Raw genomic sequence first — 20,764 nt, 5'->3', positions numbered from 1 at the left:
ACCAAACCTCTTTTATCAGGGAAGGTCTCAAGGACTTTTCCTAGCATCCATGTCCCACGTGGAGCTGTGGAATCCACAACCATGACCAGGTCTCCAGGAATAAAACTCCACTTCTCTTGGTTCCATTTTTGACGCTCCTGTAAAAGCGGTAAGTACTCACGGATCCACCTCTTCCAAAAGAGATCCGAAATGTACTGGGATTGTTTCCACCTTCTCCTTGCGTATACATCCCTTTTATCAAACAATCCTGGTGGAAGAACTGGTTTTCCTTTGAGGAGTAACAGATGGTTTGGCGTCAACGCCTCAAGATCGTTGGGATCTTCTGACAGTCTTGTGATAGGGCGATCGTTAAGCATAGCTTCAGCCTCACAGAGCACAGTATGGAACCCTTCATCATCCAAGATTTGCTGACGGAGCACAGAGCACAAGATCTTCCTGATCATCCGTATCATGCGCTCCCATGCGCCACCATGATGTGACCCAGCTGGAGGGTTAAAACTCCACTTAATACCCTTTTTGGACAAGGCTCTTTCAATGCGGTCATGATTCAAAGTGGCTAATGCTTCTCGAAGCTCCCTTTCTGCACCCACAAAGTTGGTGCCATTATCAGATCTTAAGTGTGAGACTTGTCCTCTCCGACAGATGAACCTTCGCAACGTGTTGATGCATGAGTCGGTGTCAAGAGAATAGGCCACTTCCAGATGCACGGCCCTGCTTGTCATACAAGTAAATACCACTCCATATCTTTTCATGATGCTACGCCCTCGTTTTACATCAACTGGCCCAAAGTAATCTACGCCAACGTTAGTGAATGGCGGTAGATCAGGAACCACTCTCTCTTCTGGCAGGTCTGCCATTTTTTGCTCACCAGGTTTTCCACGATGTATCTTGCAAATGAGACATCTTGATATGATCTTCCTCACTGCAGTAGGTCCATTTGTGATCCAGTATTTTCTCCTTGTAGCAGAAAGAACATGATTTCTACCGCCATGTCCAAGCTGTAAATGGACATGACGGAGGATAAGATCGGAAATATGTTGGTCCTTTGACAAGATGAGAGGATGTTTAATGTCCTCAGGGATAGCTGCCCTTTTTAGCCGTCCCCCAACTCGTAGAAGTCCTCCTTCTAGAACCGGATCCAATTTGAAGAGGCTGCTATTTCTCGGCACTTGTGACTTGCCAGAGGTTAGTGCAGCAAATTCAGTGGGGAATCTCTCTTGCTGACAAAAAGCGATTATGGAGATTTCAGCCTCCAAGAGATCTTCCAGCGTCACCTTCTGATTCCCAAGCGATGTTGAGAAAGCGTGCATCTCCTTTTGCACATCCAACCTTGCTGCTCCAATAACACTGGTGTTTGCACACTCCAACTCTTTTCTTTTTTCTTTCAGTTTGAGCAAAGTTCCTTTCAATTTAATGAGCCATGCAACTGCAACTTTCAATCTTTGCCAATCAGAGAAATGGGTCATCAGTTGTGATGTAGCATTGACATCAACAAGTATCGCATTGACCGTCAGACTTCTCTTTACTTCTGGGTCGTCGGCAGTGACACTTGTATCCACAGGAAATGTTGGCCACGTCTCTTCAGGTTCCCATAAGAACTTTGGCCCTTTTATCCATCTTTGTTTCATAAGATCTTCTGCCTTCAATCCACGGGAAGCATCGTCCGCAGGGTTCAGGGATGTGGGAACGTATCTCCACTGTGCAATGTCAGAGTTAACCCTGATGGTGGTTACCCTGTTAGCTACAAAGGTTTGAAATCTTCGGTCCTCATTCTTTATGTACTTAAGAACTGATGTGCTGTCAGTCCAAAAGCAAGTCTTCTTTAGTGGAAGCTGGAGCTCCGATTGAAGCATCTTATCCACTCGTACTGCAACAACGGCAGCAGTGAGCTCTAAACGGGGAATAGTGACAGTCTTCAGGGGGGCCACTCGGGCTTTGCCAAATAAGAAAGTAACATGAACCCTCTCATCCATGTTCTGCATTCTCAGATAAGTAGCCGTACCATAGCCGTTCTCGCTCGCATCAGCAAAGTGATGCAATTGGGCGCTGACAGTCCTCCCAAATCCTGCAGGTTTCACACATCTGTGGATCTTGAAATATGCCACCTTCTCAAGATCTATCAGCCATTTGTTCCACTTTTGCTGGAAAGCTGGAGGTATTGGATCATCCCAATCACACTTTGTCCTACATAACTCCTGCAACAGCAGCTTGGCCGGGAGTACTAGAGGTGCCAGAAACCCCAATGGATCGTAGACAGAACTGATGATGGACAGCATGCCTCGCTTGGTTGCTGGCTTCTCTTTGACTTTCAGCTTGAATTTGAAAGTGTCCGTCTCGATACACCACTGCAACCCCAAAGCTCTGTCCAACGGCAGCTTATCCCTATCCAGGTCAAGCTTATACAGATTCTTGGATTTGAGATCCTCTGGGAGGCTTTGTAGCACTTCACGACTATTACTAATCCATTGAGTGAGGGTAAACCCTCCTCTGTCGCAAATGGTTATAAGGTTCTTAACCATGGTGACTGCATCCTCTTCAGAGGGAAGACTCTTCAGTAGGTCATCCATATAGAAGTTTCGGTTGACTGTTTCAATCACTTCTGTTGGAAAGTTGGCCTGATTGTCTTCAGCAGTTTTTCTAAGAGCAAGGCAGGCAACACTAGGTGAGGAAACCGCACCAAATAAATGGACAGTCATGCGATGCTCTACAAGACCTTGCTCCAGGTTACCTTGAGGCCACCATAAGAATCTTAAGTAGTCCCGGTGTTTCTCTGCTACCTTAACCTGGTGGAACATAGCCTTTATGTCCGCCATTACAGCCACTTGTTCCTGTCTAAATCTCATAAGAACTCCAACTAACGAGCTGGTGAGGTTCGGTCCTTGCAAGAGCTGACTGTTGAGCGAGATCCCCTTATACTCTGCTCCACAGTCAAACACCACTCGTAGCTTTCTTTTCCGTGGATGGTACACGCCGTGGTGTGGGATATACCATACCTTTCCTGTTGGCATTTCCAGCTGATTCTGTGGCACTTCTTCTGCATAACCATTGCTAATGACATCAGCAAGAAAGTTGTTGTACTCTTTTTGAAAGTTTGCATCTTTCTGAAGTCTCCTTTTTAGACCACAAACACGCTGCATGGCAACACAGAAGTTGTTTGGCATTAAAACATCTTTCTCTTTGAAAGGCAGCTGAAACGTGTAATGTCCAGTTTTAAACTGAGCAGAGATTTCCATTACCTCCATAAACTTCTTTTCTTCCCTTGACATTTCTTCCTGTTCTGCAGAAGCTTGCTCATTGAAGTCATAGTTGTACTGGCTGGTTAACAGCTCTTCAATTCTATCAATGGCAATTCTGTTGGCATAAACTAAAGGGTGGTCACTTCCACAGTCGCTACTTCCCCGTAACGGACCATTTATTACCCACCCCAATAGGGTTCTGATCGCATAAGGTCCTTCACCTTCACGACTGTTAATAACCTCCCAAGGCTCCATCAACTTGGAGGCATTTGTGCCAATTAATAGGTCAACATCAGCATTTATATGGGGAATCTTTACATCCTCTAAATAAGGCCATTTTCTCAGCTCCCTTTCGCTGATTATATTGGCTGTAGAGACAGGCATCTCTTTCTGGGTACACACTTTGGAAAGGGGATAAAAGCACTCATCAGAAACTCCTGAAATTTCCAGGCCATCAACAACGGAGCTTTCTACTGCATTATTATGGCCCAAGGTGTGGATATGAATCTTGCATTTGCGTCCTTCCAAGTTCAACTTGTCAATGAGCTTCCTTGTGCAGAAAGTTCCTGTACTCCCTGGAAAAGCATATGTTTCAATGACTTTGTTTCCCTTTAAGCACTTCACCTTAACAGGCAAAATGGGAAGAATTCCATTGCAGTGGCCAGCCCCTGTAAAACAACAAGCGGAGGATGTTGTGCAGCTATCAGAAGTATTTGACTGCTCAGTAATTTTCTGTTCGCCATCCTTCTGATCCTTTTGAGTAACCCTTTCTTTCTCTACTATGTGCAAAATACTCGGGTGCATTCGGTTACACTTGTTGCAAATGATGCGCCTGTCGCAATTTTTACTCAAGTGTCCTGTGCACAAACAACTGAAACACAGACCTTTCTCTTTTAAATAGTCTAGTTTCTCCCTGTGTGTCTTTTTTCCAAATTTGAAACATTGTTCCAAAACATGATTCCCAGCAGCACAATACAGACAAAAAATAGAATCAATCTTGGTAAAGGATGTGACTTTATTCAGAGCCTTTTCCTTCTTGTTACCTTCAGGTGTACTATATCCATCCTCAATGACCACCTGTGTTGCAAAGGTGTTTCTTCCCAACTGAGGTTTTACATGTGACTTGTTTACTTTTGTAGCTCCTTTGATGAAAGGTGAAGTGTCCTGTATGTCACCAAAGACTGGATCTGAAGTAATTCTGACCTGCCGCTCAATGTACTCCACAATGTCTGAGAATTGTGCTCTTTGACCAGTTTTTTCCAGTATCTCACATGCCCTTGCTCTCCACTTGTCTCGGAGTTTGTAAGGTAGCTTCTGACTCAGAATCTTTAGGTTTGCTGGCATGTTAAGTTCTTCCAAGTATTTAAGATCATCCATAGCGTTGGAGCATTCACGGAGGAAAAGTCCATAAGCTTTGAGCGCTTTGGGGTCCTCAGCTTTAATACTTGGCCACCCTGTAACCTTCTCCATGTAGGCCTCTGTCATCTTAAACTCATTTCCAAAGTGCTCCTTGAGCAATTTTTTAGCAACAGTGAATCCTTTATCTGCAGTCATATGAAGGCAGCTGCGCACAATATCCCTTGGCTGCCCCCTCGTAAATTGCTCAAGATAGTACAAACAGTCTCCTTTACAGCTGGTCTTTGCTTCCACACAGTGTTCAAACGCCTTCATAAAGGTGTTGAACTTTAGAGGATCTCCATCATAAATTGGAATTTCTCTGCGAGGCAGCAGTTGTAAAGTTTGCATTTTGACAAGGAGAGCTGTTAAATCATTCTGTTGTTTCAGCAAATTGTAGAGATCTGCTGTCGGAGGTTGGCCTTGCATGGGTTGAAATACTTGTTGGCCTATAGTGGGCTGAAAACTTTGACTGAAGATTGTGTTTGATTGTAACTGAGGGGGTTAAAAGCCTTGAATGACAGTTGGCTTTGGCAAGATAGTTGGCGTGGCTAATGGTGAAGCATTGCTTTGTAGTGGTAAAGATGCATGTTGCTGTGAGGGCAGAGGCACAAATATTGAAGCCTGTGGATTGAGAGAAGTGGGCTTAGATCTAGCTCCTTTCCTGATATAGGAACTCATTCCATCAGATTGCCTTGAATGGACACTGCTACCAACCTGTAGCACCTCTAGCTTAGCAGACGTGGCAGCTATCTCAGTGTCCAGCTCAAGCTGCTCCTTCTTTCTCCTCACCATGAGCTCCTGGTCCTCTAATGCATGCTTGTCCTTTAACGCAGCAGCTCGAGCCAAGAGCGCGGCCTGTTCCGCCCTTGCCCTGCGTCTGGCTGAAGAAGTGGATGATCTGCTACTAGACGATCCGTTACTAGAGCCACAGTGCCTTGACTGCACATTTGAAATGCTGTCTTGAGGTTGAATCTGATCCTCCTCTTCCTCATCCATTCCACCAGCAGTTCTTCTTCCATTGCTAACATCAACCTCATTTCCATTTGCAGCATTTACATCAACACATTGAGTTTCAATTTGAACCGGCAAATCATCATGATCATCATCCATTTTGGTAACTGTGGCTTTAGTGTCATGCAACCATTGATTTGTACCCTCAGAAAACTCATTGAAACTCAGCATTTTAGCTTTGTACCATATTTCATGTTTGTTTGCTTCATCAGCAGGCAAAAAACCCATTAAAGATGTATGTACATGTTGTATTTCTTCACCCAACTTATTAAACATGTTAAATTCATTTTCAACCTCACTTACATGTTTTTTATCACTCATCAATTTAGCAATAGACTTTTTTGCATTCAACAGTTTACTGAATTTAAACTTTCTTTCCTTTTCTAAAGTGCTTATTTTTTCCAACAAAGCTTTGGGTGTTAATTTAACCACTCGTTTTTCAGTTACAGATTTTACCCCTATATCCACACAAAGTTCAGTCTCAAGGCAAATTTGTCCCTTTTCAGCCATAATGACCACACAAAGTGAATTGGCTTATTTATTAATAAGCCCGTTTGTAGTTTTGTGTTGCGCAACAACTCGTTTTAACGTGCAAAGTTATTTTTAGACGGTTGCCAGTAGTTACCAATACGTTGGTTTTACGCGAATGTGTGCACACAAATTACCATGGCCATTCCTAATATCAGCGCTGATTACCACATACCCCAATAGAGCGTTGGCCGGCTTGATGAATGGTGTCCCGATGATGATGCTGATATTATGGTGACCCTTTAACTCGCTCTGGTGCAGATCCTTTCAGCAATCGGCAACTCCAAACATTTGCCCACCTCACATCCGTGGTTTCCAAACGAACACCGTCAACAATAACAGGTCAGCGTCCTCACGATGAACTACTATCCAATTTGAAGCAGTTTTCGACCTAATTGTATTGACTAAGTCCTAAACTAAGTCTAATACTGGTTGCTAATATAAAGGATTAAGTTCAAACGTGTGCCAATGTGGTCTCATACAAATCAAGAGTTCAGTCTTTTTACTATATTATCTAGCAAGTTTATTCTCCTCCAATACATATTTTAGAGGCAATATCTTAACTCATAATACATAACCAAAACAACAAACCCTATTGTTCACCATAAAGGTAAGACACAACATGACACAGTCGAAAACTGTTTGCTTCCCAATCAGCAACACCTGTTTCTGAATTTCCTCCAAGTTAAATGACATACCCGGTCTGACCTGAGATCAGCTGAGCCAAAGCACATACCTAGTGCCCATACCTAGCACATACCTAGTGCCCCCTAGTGGCATATGACAGAATTACATATAATAAAAACTGAATATGGCTCTTACACACGCTCTCTCTCTCACACACACACACACACACACTCACATGCACACTCAGTCACATACACACTCACTCATGAACACAGTCACACAAACACACACACTCACAAACACACACACACACACACACACACACACACACACACACACACACACACTCTCTCATACACAAATACACTCACACACACACTTTCTCTCTCTCACTCACACACACACACACACACACACACACAAATACACTCACACACACACTTTCTCTCTCTCACACACACACACACACACGCACACACACACACACACACACACAAATACACTCACACACACACTTTCTCTCTCACTTTCTATCACACACATACACTTTCTAACACACATTGGGTTTCCATGTTTTATGGGTCTTTCCACAGAAATAATGTTGTTATACTGTACAAACTGTATATTCTCTCCTCTAATCCTAACTGATGTATTTTAACAACGTGAACTAATGAATATTTATATATATTTCATATTGAAAGCATTGTGTTATTTATTTATTTAGTGTAAGTGGTCATGTTTATGTAACCCCTTTGAATTGTATTTTCATATTTTTCTTTATTTTGAGTCCTAAATTACATTTGTTTGTAACTACTTTTAATTTGTAAACCACAAGGAAACTCATGTAGCTTTGATGCAGTACTATGATTATCCACTAGAGGGCGGTTAACTCTGCGGTATGTTGTGTGAGTCGATCTATATCGAATTCAGACGAAGAAGACCGCTGAACATGCACTCACGAGGTTAGCGTGAGATCTCACAAACAATTAGATTTTGATATGTTTGATACGATTTCTATGTGTATATTTGATAAAGGTTGTTATTAACCGTTCAGGTTGCCGATATCCTGTTACTGAGGAAAAAGAACCAGTCAATGTTTTTGATTTACTGGTGTTTCTTTTGTGAGAACTCTGGTGAGTTTTGCTTCTTTTGCATTACTTTGACATTCAAATTGACATTTATCTTTCTCTATATGTTTCCTAAAAACCATTCAGAGTTATATATGCTGTTTAAGGATGTACTTTTGTATGTTCAGAAGGTCAAATTTGCAGAGTCGTTCATTTGAGTATGTAAATGCAACCAAGTGAGAAAAGAGATGTTATACAAAGAGATGTTGCATATTTAAACACTTTTATGTGTTTAAGCGTGCTTGTGTGCACTTTTATTGTCACGTGTTGGATTAACACTTGTCAATCACGGACATTTTGTGCAGCTGATAATAGATATCAGTTTAGAAATTGTTAACACACAAGAAATGTTAATGTGACTGCATTGTTTTGTGCAGATTGGTTTTTTTGAATGCTGATTCTGTTTGAATGATCTACGTTACATTCGAACGGCGAGCCAGACCCTGATCTACGATTCAAAAAGAATCATCGCGATTCAACACGGATCGAATTGAGAGCTAAGCACATATACACACACACACACACACACACACACACACACACACACACACACACACACACACACACACACACACACACACACACACACACACAAAAGGCCTTTACACACGAACATTTGAGTATTACACTCACACTAGGAATCCAGAAGGACTATTGGGACTGTTTTTGTTTGTTTGTTTTTTTTCTTCCTGGACTTCACATTCAACTTCGGACACAATATCAACCATTTTTTCCTTGATCCATGGTGCTGAGCAACAACCAGAATATTGTGTATTGACGTAAATTGTGAAAGGTTGTTTTCTAAAGTTGTTTAAATCTTTGTAATAAAAATTGCCGGCTGTAAATTGCTTGAATTTAAATTTGGCCCAAAATCTCTACTTTTTTAACTCCTCCTAGAGCCGAACCTAGGCCTTATCTAACCTCTATTTGTTAGAGTATATTGAATACTTATTCTGTTGCCCCGTTACATTTAGCTTTGGAGATAGACTTAATGTGTGTCATTGTTCTCTACAGGTTGAGGAGGTGTGGTGTCCCAGATGAAGGTTGTGCTGCTCTGGCTTCAGCTCTGAGATCAAACCCCTCACACCTGAGATATCTGGATATGTCTGATAATAATCTAGGAGATTCAGGAGTGAAGCTGCTCTCTGCTGGACTGGAGAATCCTCTCTGTAAACTGGAGACACTGGGGTAAGATCATACGTGACTCTGATATGAAACTGAGTCTCTGTGTGTGACGAGCAGGGCGGGCGAGAGCCGTGAGAGAACTGTGTGAGGCCGGTGGAGTGATTGCAAATGAGCATCACCTGCGCATCACACTGTGAATTTTATCATGAAATTTATTCATAAAGTAACAAAATGGAAAAGAGGAATTAAACTCGTTACATTTAGAGCTGTCACTAACGATTGTTTTAGTAATCGAGTATTCGGTCGATTATTTTGACAATTAATCGAGTAATCTGATTTTTTTGTGGTAATAAAAATAGACCTAAGCAAACAATGGCCTTTAAAATGATTTAATATAATTTTATAAAATAATATTTTGTTAGCATTATTATGTTAGTATGTTAGTATAATATTAGCATTAGCATTAGTATGTTAGTATAATATTATGTTAGCAATATAATAACAATGGGGCAATAATATTATATACAACCAAATAACAGTGAAGTAATAATAAAAAATAATTACTTACACACATGCCAACATATTCATGTACACATATCACACACATGCAAACACATGAACGGACACACATACACATGCAACGCATACGCGCATGTACACACGCACACACACACTATGATGCGTAAAACAGTGGTATTTGAACTAAAACATTGAATCGCTGCCTATTTCACCGACATTTCTCACAGTTTCAGCATAGAAAAGACAAGCTTGACTTCCCAATCCATGTCTAGATCAAGGATAGCAACAAATGCCTCCTCAACATCTGAATATGCAGTCTCTGGGTCTGAAGAGTCCCTCTCAGACGCCTTCCAAGTATCAAAGATAAACTCAATACCCTCCTATCTTGTATACACTGTCTTCGCCATGTTTTTGTCCGTTTTTAATTGTGTTTTGTAATCTAAAAATCCTCTAAAACTGCCGCGCTCCATATCCCCGTTCAAATCGCCCCTTCCCGCTCCCCCCCGAAAGCCGCGGTGATTTGCTGATGAAAACATGACATTACCGTAATAAGCCGTATATAGGCGGAAAGCGCAGGATGTCTACTTTCAGGAGCAATTTAAATTATTATGATAGTGCAAAGGCTTGAAGAGTTACGGTAACTTCAGTACAGCTTGGTTGGCTGTGTCGTTGATGACACGTTCGGTTTTAAAGGGTTAAAATATCTAACGGATGAACTCCTCTTGAACATTTTACTACTTGTGACGACCTGAGGAAGGAGGACCCAAAAGCAGAAGAATGCTTAACTTCAATTTATTGAAACAATAATAAAGACAGTCCAAACCGCAAGACCCCAAAACAGCTCAGAACTGAAGAGAATGGTCAGGCAGGCAGGAGGTCAGAATCCAGGACAATCAAATCCAAATCATGAGGCGAGAATCAGTGTCAGACAAGCAGGATAGTCAGACGAGGAGCAAACAAAACCAACAGAGACATCCCAACTCACGATCAGAAACAGGCAGGTGTTCACAGCAGAAAGCAGTCCGGAAAGGCCAACGGTAACCCAGAACAATCCAAACTCCAGCGTCAGTAACAGTCCAAATGTTCAGCAGTAAGAGAGCCGTCCAACACCGATTATGCCGACTGGACCTGTAATTAGATTACGCATTATTTTGTAGGTTTTAGTAAAATTATGAAATGATTTACACTTGAATAGTTTAATTAAACAGAAATATTAAATGTAAATACACATTCTGCATTTTTACTTTCTCATAAAAACTCCTCCTGTGTGATTTATAAGCCTTTTGAAAAGTGGGGCCATGGGTAATGTCCTCATATTTCACCCTCTCCTGTAATACCTGTGTCATACCCATGGTATTATACACATTTGTGTCCTCATATGTCACAAAAACAAGCACACACACACAGACATGCACACAAACTCACACGCGCGCACACACAGACATGCACGGACACACACACTCACAAAGACACTTACTCACTCATGAACAAACACGCACACAGTCACATACACACACACACAAACAATCACAAAGACACTCACTCATGAACGCACACACACACACACACACAGTCACAAACACTCACAAACTCACACACACACACACACAAACACACACACACACACACACACACACTCACACACAAACGCGCACACACACACACACACACACACACACACACACACACACACACACACACACACACACACACACACACACAAATGCACATACACAGTCACTCACACAGAAACTCAGACACACACACAAACACACACACACACACACACCGATACAGCACTTAGACACACACATACACACACACACACACACACACACACACATTTTAACCATCTATTTAAGTCCACTTTAAAATAAATAATTTACAGGGACATAAACATTATAGGTGCAGTTAAACGCATGTACAAAATCATGGCCCAGTGGCATACACAGATCTTCACAAAAGCCCATCTCTCAGGTGTTATAAAGCTCATCTCTCATCTCTCAGGTGTTATAAAGCTCATCTCTCAGGTGTTATAAAGCTCATCTCTCAGGTGTTATAAAGCTCATCTCTCAGGTTTTATAAAGCTCATCTCTCAGGTGTTATAAAGCTCATCTCTCAGGTGTTATAAAGCTCATCTCTCAGGTGTTATAAAGCTCATCTCTCAGGTGTTATAAAGCTCATCTCTCAGGTGTTATAAAGCTCATCTCTCAGGTGTTATAATGCTTATCTCTCAGGTGTTATAAAGCTCATCTCTCAGGTGTTATAAAGCACATCTCTCAGGTGATATAAAGCTCATCTCTCAGGTGTTATAAAGCTCATCTCTCAGGTGTTATAAAGCTCATCTCTCAGGTGTTATAGAGCTCATCTCTCAGGTGTTATAAAGCTCATCTCTCAGGTGTTTATAAAGCTAATCTCTCAGGTGTTATAAAGCTCATCACTCAGGTGTTATAAAGCTCATCTCTCAGGTGTTATAAAGCTCATCTCTCGGGTGTTATAAATCTCATCTCTCGGGTGTTATAAAGCTCATCTCTCAGGTGTTATAAAGCTCATCTCTCAGGTGTTATAAAGCTCATCTCTCAGGTGTTATAAAGCTCATCTCTCAGGTGTTATGGGTATAAGTAGCAGCGTCTCCTCCATATATCGCGGCTGCCTATAATAGCAGACAGGGCACAATACTTGCGATGTACATTCCCTTGTAAACATGACAGCCATTCAGGATATGTGGAAGTGTCTCAGTCATCTGTTCGGTGGTGTGATGTAGACAGTGAGGGACCTGGGTTAAAGGAAACCAGATGGAAAGGTTAAATCTGGTAGGAAGAACTTGCAATCTTGCCTTAACTGTGAAGGTGACAATGTCCTCACTGAGTGCAGTGTTCTTAAAGAACGAGTGCGAGACAGAGTGATCAGCACAGGAGAGGCATGCCAGCTTCCCCTGGAGTCTCAGGCCAGTCCAGTGTTGTTTCTGGTGATGTTGGTGTAGGTCCAGGAGAGTTCTCCGGGCTCCTGTAGATGTTAGCGGATAGCTGTGGCCACCGTATGTGGCTGTTGCCTTAACATGGACCAGGGGGTCAGAGATGATATCCTCTGAGACCCTCACAGTCCCAGAGTCAGACCGCACCCACTCCAGTGCTACTCCAGCTCGGACCCAAAGATCATTCAGGTCCGGCAAGTCTGACCACACACCAAAGCCAGCTGAATGGGTGTCCAGTTTCCCACTGGGTTTCCTTTTGAAACCCAGGAAATGAGGCTCTGAGTCCCTGGCCAACGGCACCTTACGCCTCCTTAGGTCCAGGAACAGGGAAGATCGAGCCAGCTGCCTCACGTCTCTGTCATCATTATTCAGCATGTTCAGAAGATGGGAAATCCGCATGCTGGTGTAAATCCAGATCACGTTTGGTGCTCCCAACCCTCCTTCCCATTGAGGATGAAAAATAACATCACGGGTGCTGTGTGTGTTGAGTCCAAACCACTTCCACACCAAACTCACTGTCTTACTGTTCATGTCCCTCAGCACTTTCTGCTGGATATGGACATTGGAGAACAGATGTTGTACTTTAGACAGCGCCACCTGTCTAATAGCCTCTAGCTTCATGGTCAGAGGCAGTGGACATTTATCTATCAAGTCCAGCCTGGAAACAAACCCTGACCAGATGATGTTTACCTGCTCTTTGCATTCTCCTGCAATATTAATTTTGTGTCCAAGATAAGTGTATGTCTCGTGAAGAGAGTATACACGTATTGGTTTAGTTGCCACGGTGAAATCTGGACATTTATCAGTTTTTGAGCGATACCACCTGTTCCCTCCACTCCTCTTCTCATACAGAACAGCACATTTTGTGTCCTTAATCTCCAGGCCTGACCATGTCAGAAAAGAATCGGTCCTAGCCAGCATGTTTTTAATAACGCTCTCGTCTCTGGAGGCAATCTGGACGTCATCTGCATAGCCTTGGACTGGGATCGGTGAAATCACGCCAGGGGGCGCACATTGACACATCCACTTTAACCATTGGTTGGTGGCAATTATAAAGTTAATCGCACTCCAAGGGCAGCCTGTTTTAATGCCTATCTGAAGTGGTGTTGGGTGAGTGAGCTGTTCTCCACAGATTACTTCAATAAAGGAACCTCTATATTAGGGGTGCACCGATCCGATATTAGGATCGGATATCGGCCGCGATAATGACGACAAAGCTGGATCGGGGATCGGAAAAATGAACAGATCCACAGGCCGATCCAGGTGTTTTTTTTGTTTTGTTTTTTTCGCAGCAGAACTACGTCATTCGTCAGTTTCACGTGTGTCACATGCTCGAAGCAACATGGAGCGAGCCAGAGAGTCAGATGTGTAGAGATATTTTATGCTTCCCACGCCAACTAGTTCGTCTGTCGGCAATACTACCAATTTAATCCAGAAACACCATGTTAAAAAGCACACTGCATTCCTGTTCAGTACAGTAAAACTAAAGGAGTGGACAATACAGCTCAGCAACTGACTTTGCACTATGCAAAGTATGAATTTAGTGTAAGTGACTGATAGTGGATATGGATAAAGGCTAATGTAATGAACTGACATGACACACTGTTGACGCTCGCGCATCTTGAGGAGAAATCAAAAAAGCGCCGCTCACACATAGTAATTTCGGCAAACATTCAAAATGTTACGTTTTATATTTATAACATATGATACAGTTAAACAACATCACACAACCAAATGTGCTGTTTTCCTGAATACCATCACGATTGAAAATGTCACTGATTTCCTATGACAGCTCCATAAACAATCATTAACATTAGTTACTTACATTTTAGATGCAATATTGAGTCTTTTTGTTCTATTTCAGCTGCGAAAATAGTTCCAAACAAAGATTCCAAGCAACAAAGTTCCAAACAGCAGAACCATAACACATCTCACGTGTTCGGAATGATTCACTGGTTGAATCAAAGACTCAATAACCTGTTCGTAAACGACTGCCTCATTCTTAAAGGAATCAGTCGTTTGAATGAATCGTTTGACTTAATGACTCAGTGACTCACTCATTAAGATTCACCTACTGCCACCTACTGATGGTTTAGTTTCCTATATTTTTCAACAATTATTTTGCTTATTCAAAAATACAAATCACATAACATTATTTAATGCAGTAGTAATTTTTCTGGGTAAATCATTTAATTTGATTGGTAACATCCCTATAGTGTCTTATTTTAATTTAATGTATAGATCAAATTTAAGAATATAATATGAAACCTGAAGCATAGCTTATATTTAATAAGATTAGGGGGAAATGCCCTTTATAAAGGTAATATATCACAAATATGCAGATTTAAAATATGTCAAAGCTGATTGAACACTGTGAGTGAATATTGCTTCAGAATAAGTTATATTTACAACACACACACACACACACACACACACACACACACACACACACACACACACACACACACACAAATCTAACTTTTTTCCAGACAAGCACATTTTTTACTCGGACAAGTGAATGACCATTTTACTTATCCGAAGGAGAGACATGAGCATGCTTAATGTCGAGCCCTAAATTATAATTTAGATTTGAATGCACAATTGTTTTTTAAATAAATAATAATTCAACACTGTGCATCTGTTATTTTGTCTTATTATCTTGATTTAGTAAAGTCTGGTGCCTTTAGTCTCTTCAAGGAAGGTATACAGTTTATTATTAATTTAACAATAGTATCGGATCGGTATCGGGTATCGACAGATACATAAAGCCCAGGCATCGGGACTGAAAAAGTCGGATCGGTGCACCCCTACATCCTTCACTATGTCAATGAACAGTTGAGGTAGCTGTATTTCCTCCAATGAGCTGATCATGACAGTGTGAGATAAAGTTCCAAATGCATCTTTAAAGTCTAAAAAGACTGAGTACAGTTTACATGACTCATGCTTAATGTCATCTATCCCTGTTTTTAGGCAGAACACATGCTCATTCATACCTTGCCTATTGATGTATGCCTTTTGCTTGGTGGAGAGGATGTCAGCTTCCACCAACCAGGGGAGAACTCTGGCTAGTATGCATTTCATGAACACCTTATAGATGGTAGGGAGGAGGGATATATCCCTCCATGTCGATGGATCATCAGGGATGTTGTCTTTTTTTGGAATACAATGAATTAGTGCTCCTTTCCCTGAATCTGGTACTCTCTTATTTTCCAAACAGACATTAAAGACAGTTGTTAAAATCTGACATGACTGCAGAGTTTTAAAAGTCTCATATGTCACACTATCCTTACCACTGGCTTTATTATTAGGGAGGTTACTTAAAACAGTCTCTACTTCCTTATTTGTGAAATGCGTTGTTTCAGGGGAAAAAGTTGGCTCCAATGGTGGCACATTTAATGTCAGGGTGGTGATGAAAGATCCTCAACACGTCTCTGATTTTGACATTTATTATCATAATAAATTTGTATAGCTGTAATGTCGGTAGAACAGGGAGGAGTGTCAGGATATTTACTGTTGTTTAAGATGATTTGGATCGCTTTAGATCTTCTATGCTGCCACAAATATGCAAGTTTGTTCCGGCTCACCTGATTGTTTTGCCGGCGGTGGGTCGCTCCTGTCCGCAGAGAGGGCAAGACGTTTTCCTGCAGGTGGCGCAGCTGTTCGCGGATCCAGTCAGCTGTTGCGGCCGATGTTAAATCTTCAGGATATGTTTGAATCGCCGGGAATTTTTTCAAAACTCTCAACACATATTTCAAACATTGTAGTCCAAAAGGCCTACCGCTGTAGTTTACCGCTGAAAAAACTCCGTTCTTAAAGAATATCCCATGTAATAGCTTAGCTAGCGTTATCCACTTTCCCGGATCACCCGAGGAAACAAAGTTCCTCTCGCGCTGGCGTTTGGTATTCAGACGGTCTCTGTAGAGTTTCTCATGGGACTGGAAAGCCATCCATTGATGCTCAGACAGCGGGCAAACATACTGCTGGAAGATTGTAAACTCTTCACCCGGTAGATGAAATCCACGGGAGAAATCATGCGGTAGCAGCGGCTGTTGGTAAATTCTCCCAGTGAGTAATGCTTGTTTGTATGCAAACTTGATTGTTGCGATCAAACACATAGTCCAACCCATATGAAAAAAACCTATATGGTTCATATATAGTGACCATATATGTTCCTTACTTAAATCAGTCAGAATTATCTTATATGTTTAATGTAAGTCCCATATATGTCATACACAAAATCAGACCGTTTATGGCCCATTTCATACTAAAAAACACACAGAAAACTTTTGGGTCATGTATGAATACTGCAAAAATCTTATATGAGTTTTACATGTAAACAGTATGCAATGGTATATGGTATTAGTAGAAAATACATGATATTCATATACAAATCATATAAAGTTCTTATACTGAATCATATGCTAGTCATATTAAATTCATATAGGATTTATTTATATTTTGTATCATTTTTTTATATGCTTTTTATACAGATTTCATTTTTTTTTAATAGGGAAATGGTGTGTTAGCTCTTCAAGTTTATATAATATTACATATAAACTACATATAATAATCATACATGATTTCAGTCAATATTACACATCTCTGCATATACTAACCATATATGATATCAGTCAATATTACAACATCTCTGCATATACTAACCATATATGATTTCAATCAATGACATACACAAATTTGTGATGGAAACACTTTTATTTCAACACAAAATGAAACACTCAAATTATACTCCACATGAGTAATTTACAATTCCAACTTGATAGCAAACTGAACTTTGCTCAGGAAAAAAACAAAACCCAAAAAAAAAAAAAAAATACATTGAACACAGTGTCATGGCCATCAATCAAAGATAATTAACGGATTAGTTCACCCCAAAATGAAAATTGACTGATAATTTACTCACCCCCATCTCATCCAAGATGTTCATGTCTTTATTTCTTCAGTGGAAAAGAAGTTTCTTGAAGTAAACATTCCAGGATTGTTCATCATATAATGCTTTTCAGTTGCAACCAAAATGTTGAAGGTCCAAATCAACGCCGTTTCAAAGGGCTTCGATGGCCTTCATAGCCTCTGCGTGATCCCAGATGAGGAATAGGGTCTTATCTAGTCAAACGATCAGTCATTTAAAAAAATGTTTATACTTTTCAACCTTAATTGTTCAACTTGCTCAGCTCTGCGAAGTGCCAAGGATGACGTAATCACGTGTAAATGGTCACATAGACAGAAGTCCCGCTCTCGTGTTTACTGAGCGCTCGTGTGAAGACTAATAAACGCCCTTTAGCAAAAACACTCAATTTTCAACTTCAAAATCATCCAATATCGTTGTTTTATCTTTTTTTTATTTGCTAGAGGGCATTTGTATTAGTCTTCACATGAGCGCTTTGTAAACACGAAGGTGGAACTGCATTGAGTTGGACCTTCAGTATTTTGGTTGCAACTAAAAACCATTATATGATGAAAAATCCTGGAATATTTTCTTCAAAAAACTGAATTTCTTTTCGACTGAAGAAAGAAAGACATGAACATCTTGGATGACATGGGGGTGAGTAAATTATCAGGACATTTTAAAAAATCATTTAAAAAATATCCATATTTTTGACTTTAGACTAAAATATCTTCCGGCAGTCAACTGTGCGGGTCTACTTACGCCAAAAGAGTGACCTCTGACCTGAAGCATGATGTATTGATGAATGCGGTTATGCAGAGAATAGAGGAAAACAAAACACTGGTCACAAATTTGAATATAAAGAGGATTCGATAAAAGAGAAGCGCTTGATTTTGTTGCCCAGAGAGACGTCAAAGCTTACGCTACTCCTACATCGCATCACTCAGGTCACTCTCTGGTCGCAAGTCGTCTGCCATGAGCTGGTTATTTTAGTCAATAAGGTTATAAATATGGATATCTATATCAGTATCTATATCAATTACTATATTAACTTATTTCACATAGTAATTATAGTACACATATTAAAGCTTTATTTGTTGTGTTCTGAAAATAAATGAACGTCTTATGGGTTTGGAACGACATGAGGGTCATTTTAACAACATACATTTTTGGGTGAACTAAACGTTAAAAATTGACAAAGTTTAATAAATACTGTAATAATGTATTGCTCATTGTTAGTTCATGTTAGTTAACACATTACAATAAAGTCTCATTTGTTAACATTAGTTCAAGTCTTACAACTCAGATTACATAAACTTCTTCAACACTTCCGCTTCAGAACTGAACCAGTCCTCATGGGATGAAACAGTCTGCCGCTGAACCTGTTCTTCTTGCATGGTCTTCAAATGCTTTCATGAAGATCTTTCTGTGGAAGAAAAAGAAAATCTTCTTGACCACCCCATTTACATACAGGAATATTACAAACACGTTTCAATATAATGTTTTTTTCAGTATAACAATATATTCTTATACAGTAACTTACTTTCTATTACAAAATTGTAATATTGTACATCATTTAGATTCATATATGTTGCAGTTACATGAATGCAAATTATAGAAGTTTATATTTTAGCTATATTTTAACTACATTAGAGCAATGTGCAAACTCAAGTTCACTAAAACATTAACTCTTTTAAAGTGAATTGGCACAAAATAGACTATTAATGATGACAAAAGGAACATACCGGTAAACAAATCACATCACATTTATTCTAACTTTTGCTTTTTGTCAGTGTCACACAGCTTTCACTGTCACACACAATCGTTGGATAACGTTATCTATGCAAACCATGAGCTCTAGGGTTTAACTTAGTTACCAAATTACATAGTTAAACAACTAGAATAGTCGTTTTTTACATTTGATCATTTAGCAGACGCTTTCATTCAAAGGGACTAACAAATGAGGAGACCAATCATATAGTTTAATAACTTTAGTACAAATATAAGCATTTTTCACTTGTTTTTGCACATTAAATACTTGTAATTTAATTTTTGCACGTGCGCAGCATAATTAGGCTTAACGTTACCTGTACATTACCTAACACTAAGGTGGCACCGACATGATAACACAAACGAACAATTTACAAATCTTTTAGCAAATCTTGCCATTAAATAAGTTATCATTTGCATTGAGAACGACATGACAAACACAAATCTTACCTGGAGCTCGACACTTCGCGGTCCCGCTGGGAGGCAATCATATCACGGAGACAACAAGAACCCGCGATTGATTTCCGCCTGGCCGCGGCGCGTTGACGCATGCGCAGTTTGCGATGACAGAACTAAGGCTATTTTTAAGTGTTTAATTATTATTTTTTAAATATTGCTGATATTACTGTTAACATATAGTTTGTATAGGTAGAACATTACGAAACAAAATATATGGGAATATACTGCAATTATATGCAAAATAGCCTATATTAAAGGAAATATAAAGGAATAAAGGAAACTAAAGCCTTTTTTAATATAGCTACTGTCTGCAATGTATGCATATTGACTATATTTATAAAATATGGCTATATTTTAACACATACAATATTAAGTAATTAAGATATAAATAGTATTACATGTAATATCCATTAAGTTGTATCCTTTATTGTGTAGCCTTACTGTATATTGAATTTCCCATATTAATGTGAATGCATACATGTACACACATATAAACACTTTTACAGAATGAGTTACAACACATTTCTACTTCCCATCATGCTTTACTTCTGATTGAAAGGAGGTTAAATGTTAAAATTAATTGTTATTTCATGTGTTTTTGCTCAATTTAATAGAGGGAGATAGGTTGAGATAGTGGAGATAGTGAGGTTGACTTTTGGCCAAAAAACAATAAAACTGTTACTTTTATTAAAAATAATGTTGGTGCACTTTTCAGCAGTTATAGCTCTTTGCTAAATATTTAGGAACATGCCGGTGTGCTTGACTTAGAAATATATATAAAACTCTTTGTAATTGTTAACATTTTCATAAGTAACTGTATTATAATAGCACTTTTTTTCTCAGTAACTGTAACGGACTACAGTTCCTTTTATTTTGTTCAATATATGTTTGGGTATATCATCACATGCACATCAAATACAATGACATACATAAATATATTGTCCCATATTTTTCAAATTGAAAGCAGCAATTCCTCATGTATTATTAAATATTGTAATATATTTATCCTGTATATTTTTAATATGCAGTTAAATAATTTAATATATTTATCATTCACATATTTTATTTATTTTATTTATTTATTTAT

The 20,764-nt window shown here is 39.7% G+C and overlaps 1 protein-coding gene across 1 annotated transcript in view; it reads left to right on the top strand.

The window, feature by feature from the left end:
- The window catches only part of LOC137084577 (NACHT, LRR and PYD domains-containing protein 12-like), a 391,414-nt gene that overhangs the window by 320,512 nt on the left and 50,138 nt on the right, over positions 1-20,764 (top strand). Inside the window, exon 9 of the mRNA XM_067450866.1 lies at positions 8,942-9,115. Coding sequence (XP_067306967.1) covers positions 8,942-9,115 — 174 coding nt within the window. The remainder of the gene's footprint in view (positions 1-8,941; positions 9,116-20,764) is intronic.

Source organism: Pseudorasbora parva, chromosome 8 (assembly GCF_024679245.1).
Source record: "Pseudorasbora parva isolate DD20220531a chromosome 8, ASM2467924v1, whole genome shotgun sequence".
Classification (NCBI taxonomy): Eukaryota; Metazoa; Chordata; class Actinopteri; order Cypriniformes; family Gobionidae; genus Pseudorasbora; species Pseudorasbora parva.
Note: the sequence above shows the minus strand (reverse complement) of the source record. Positions and strands in the feature narration are given on the sequence as shown.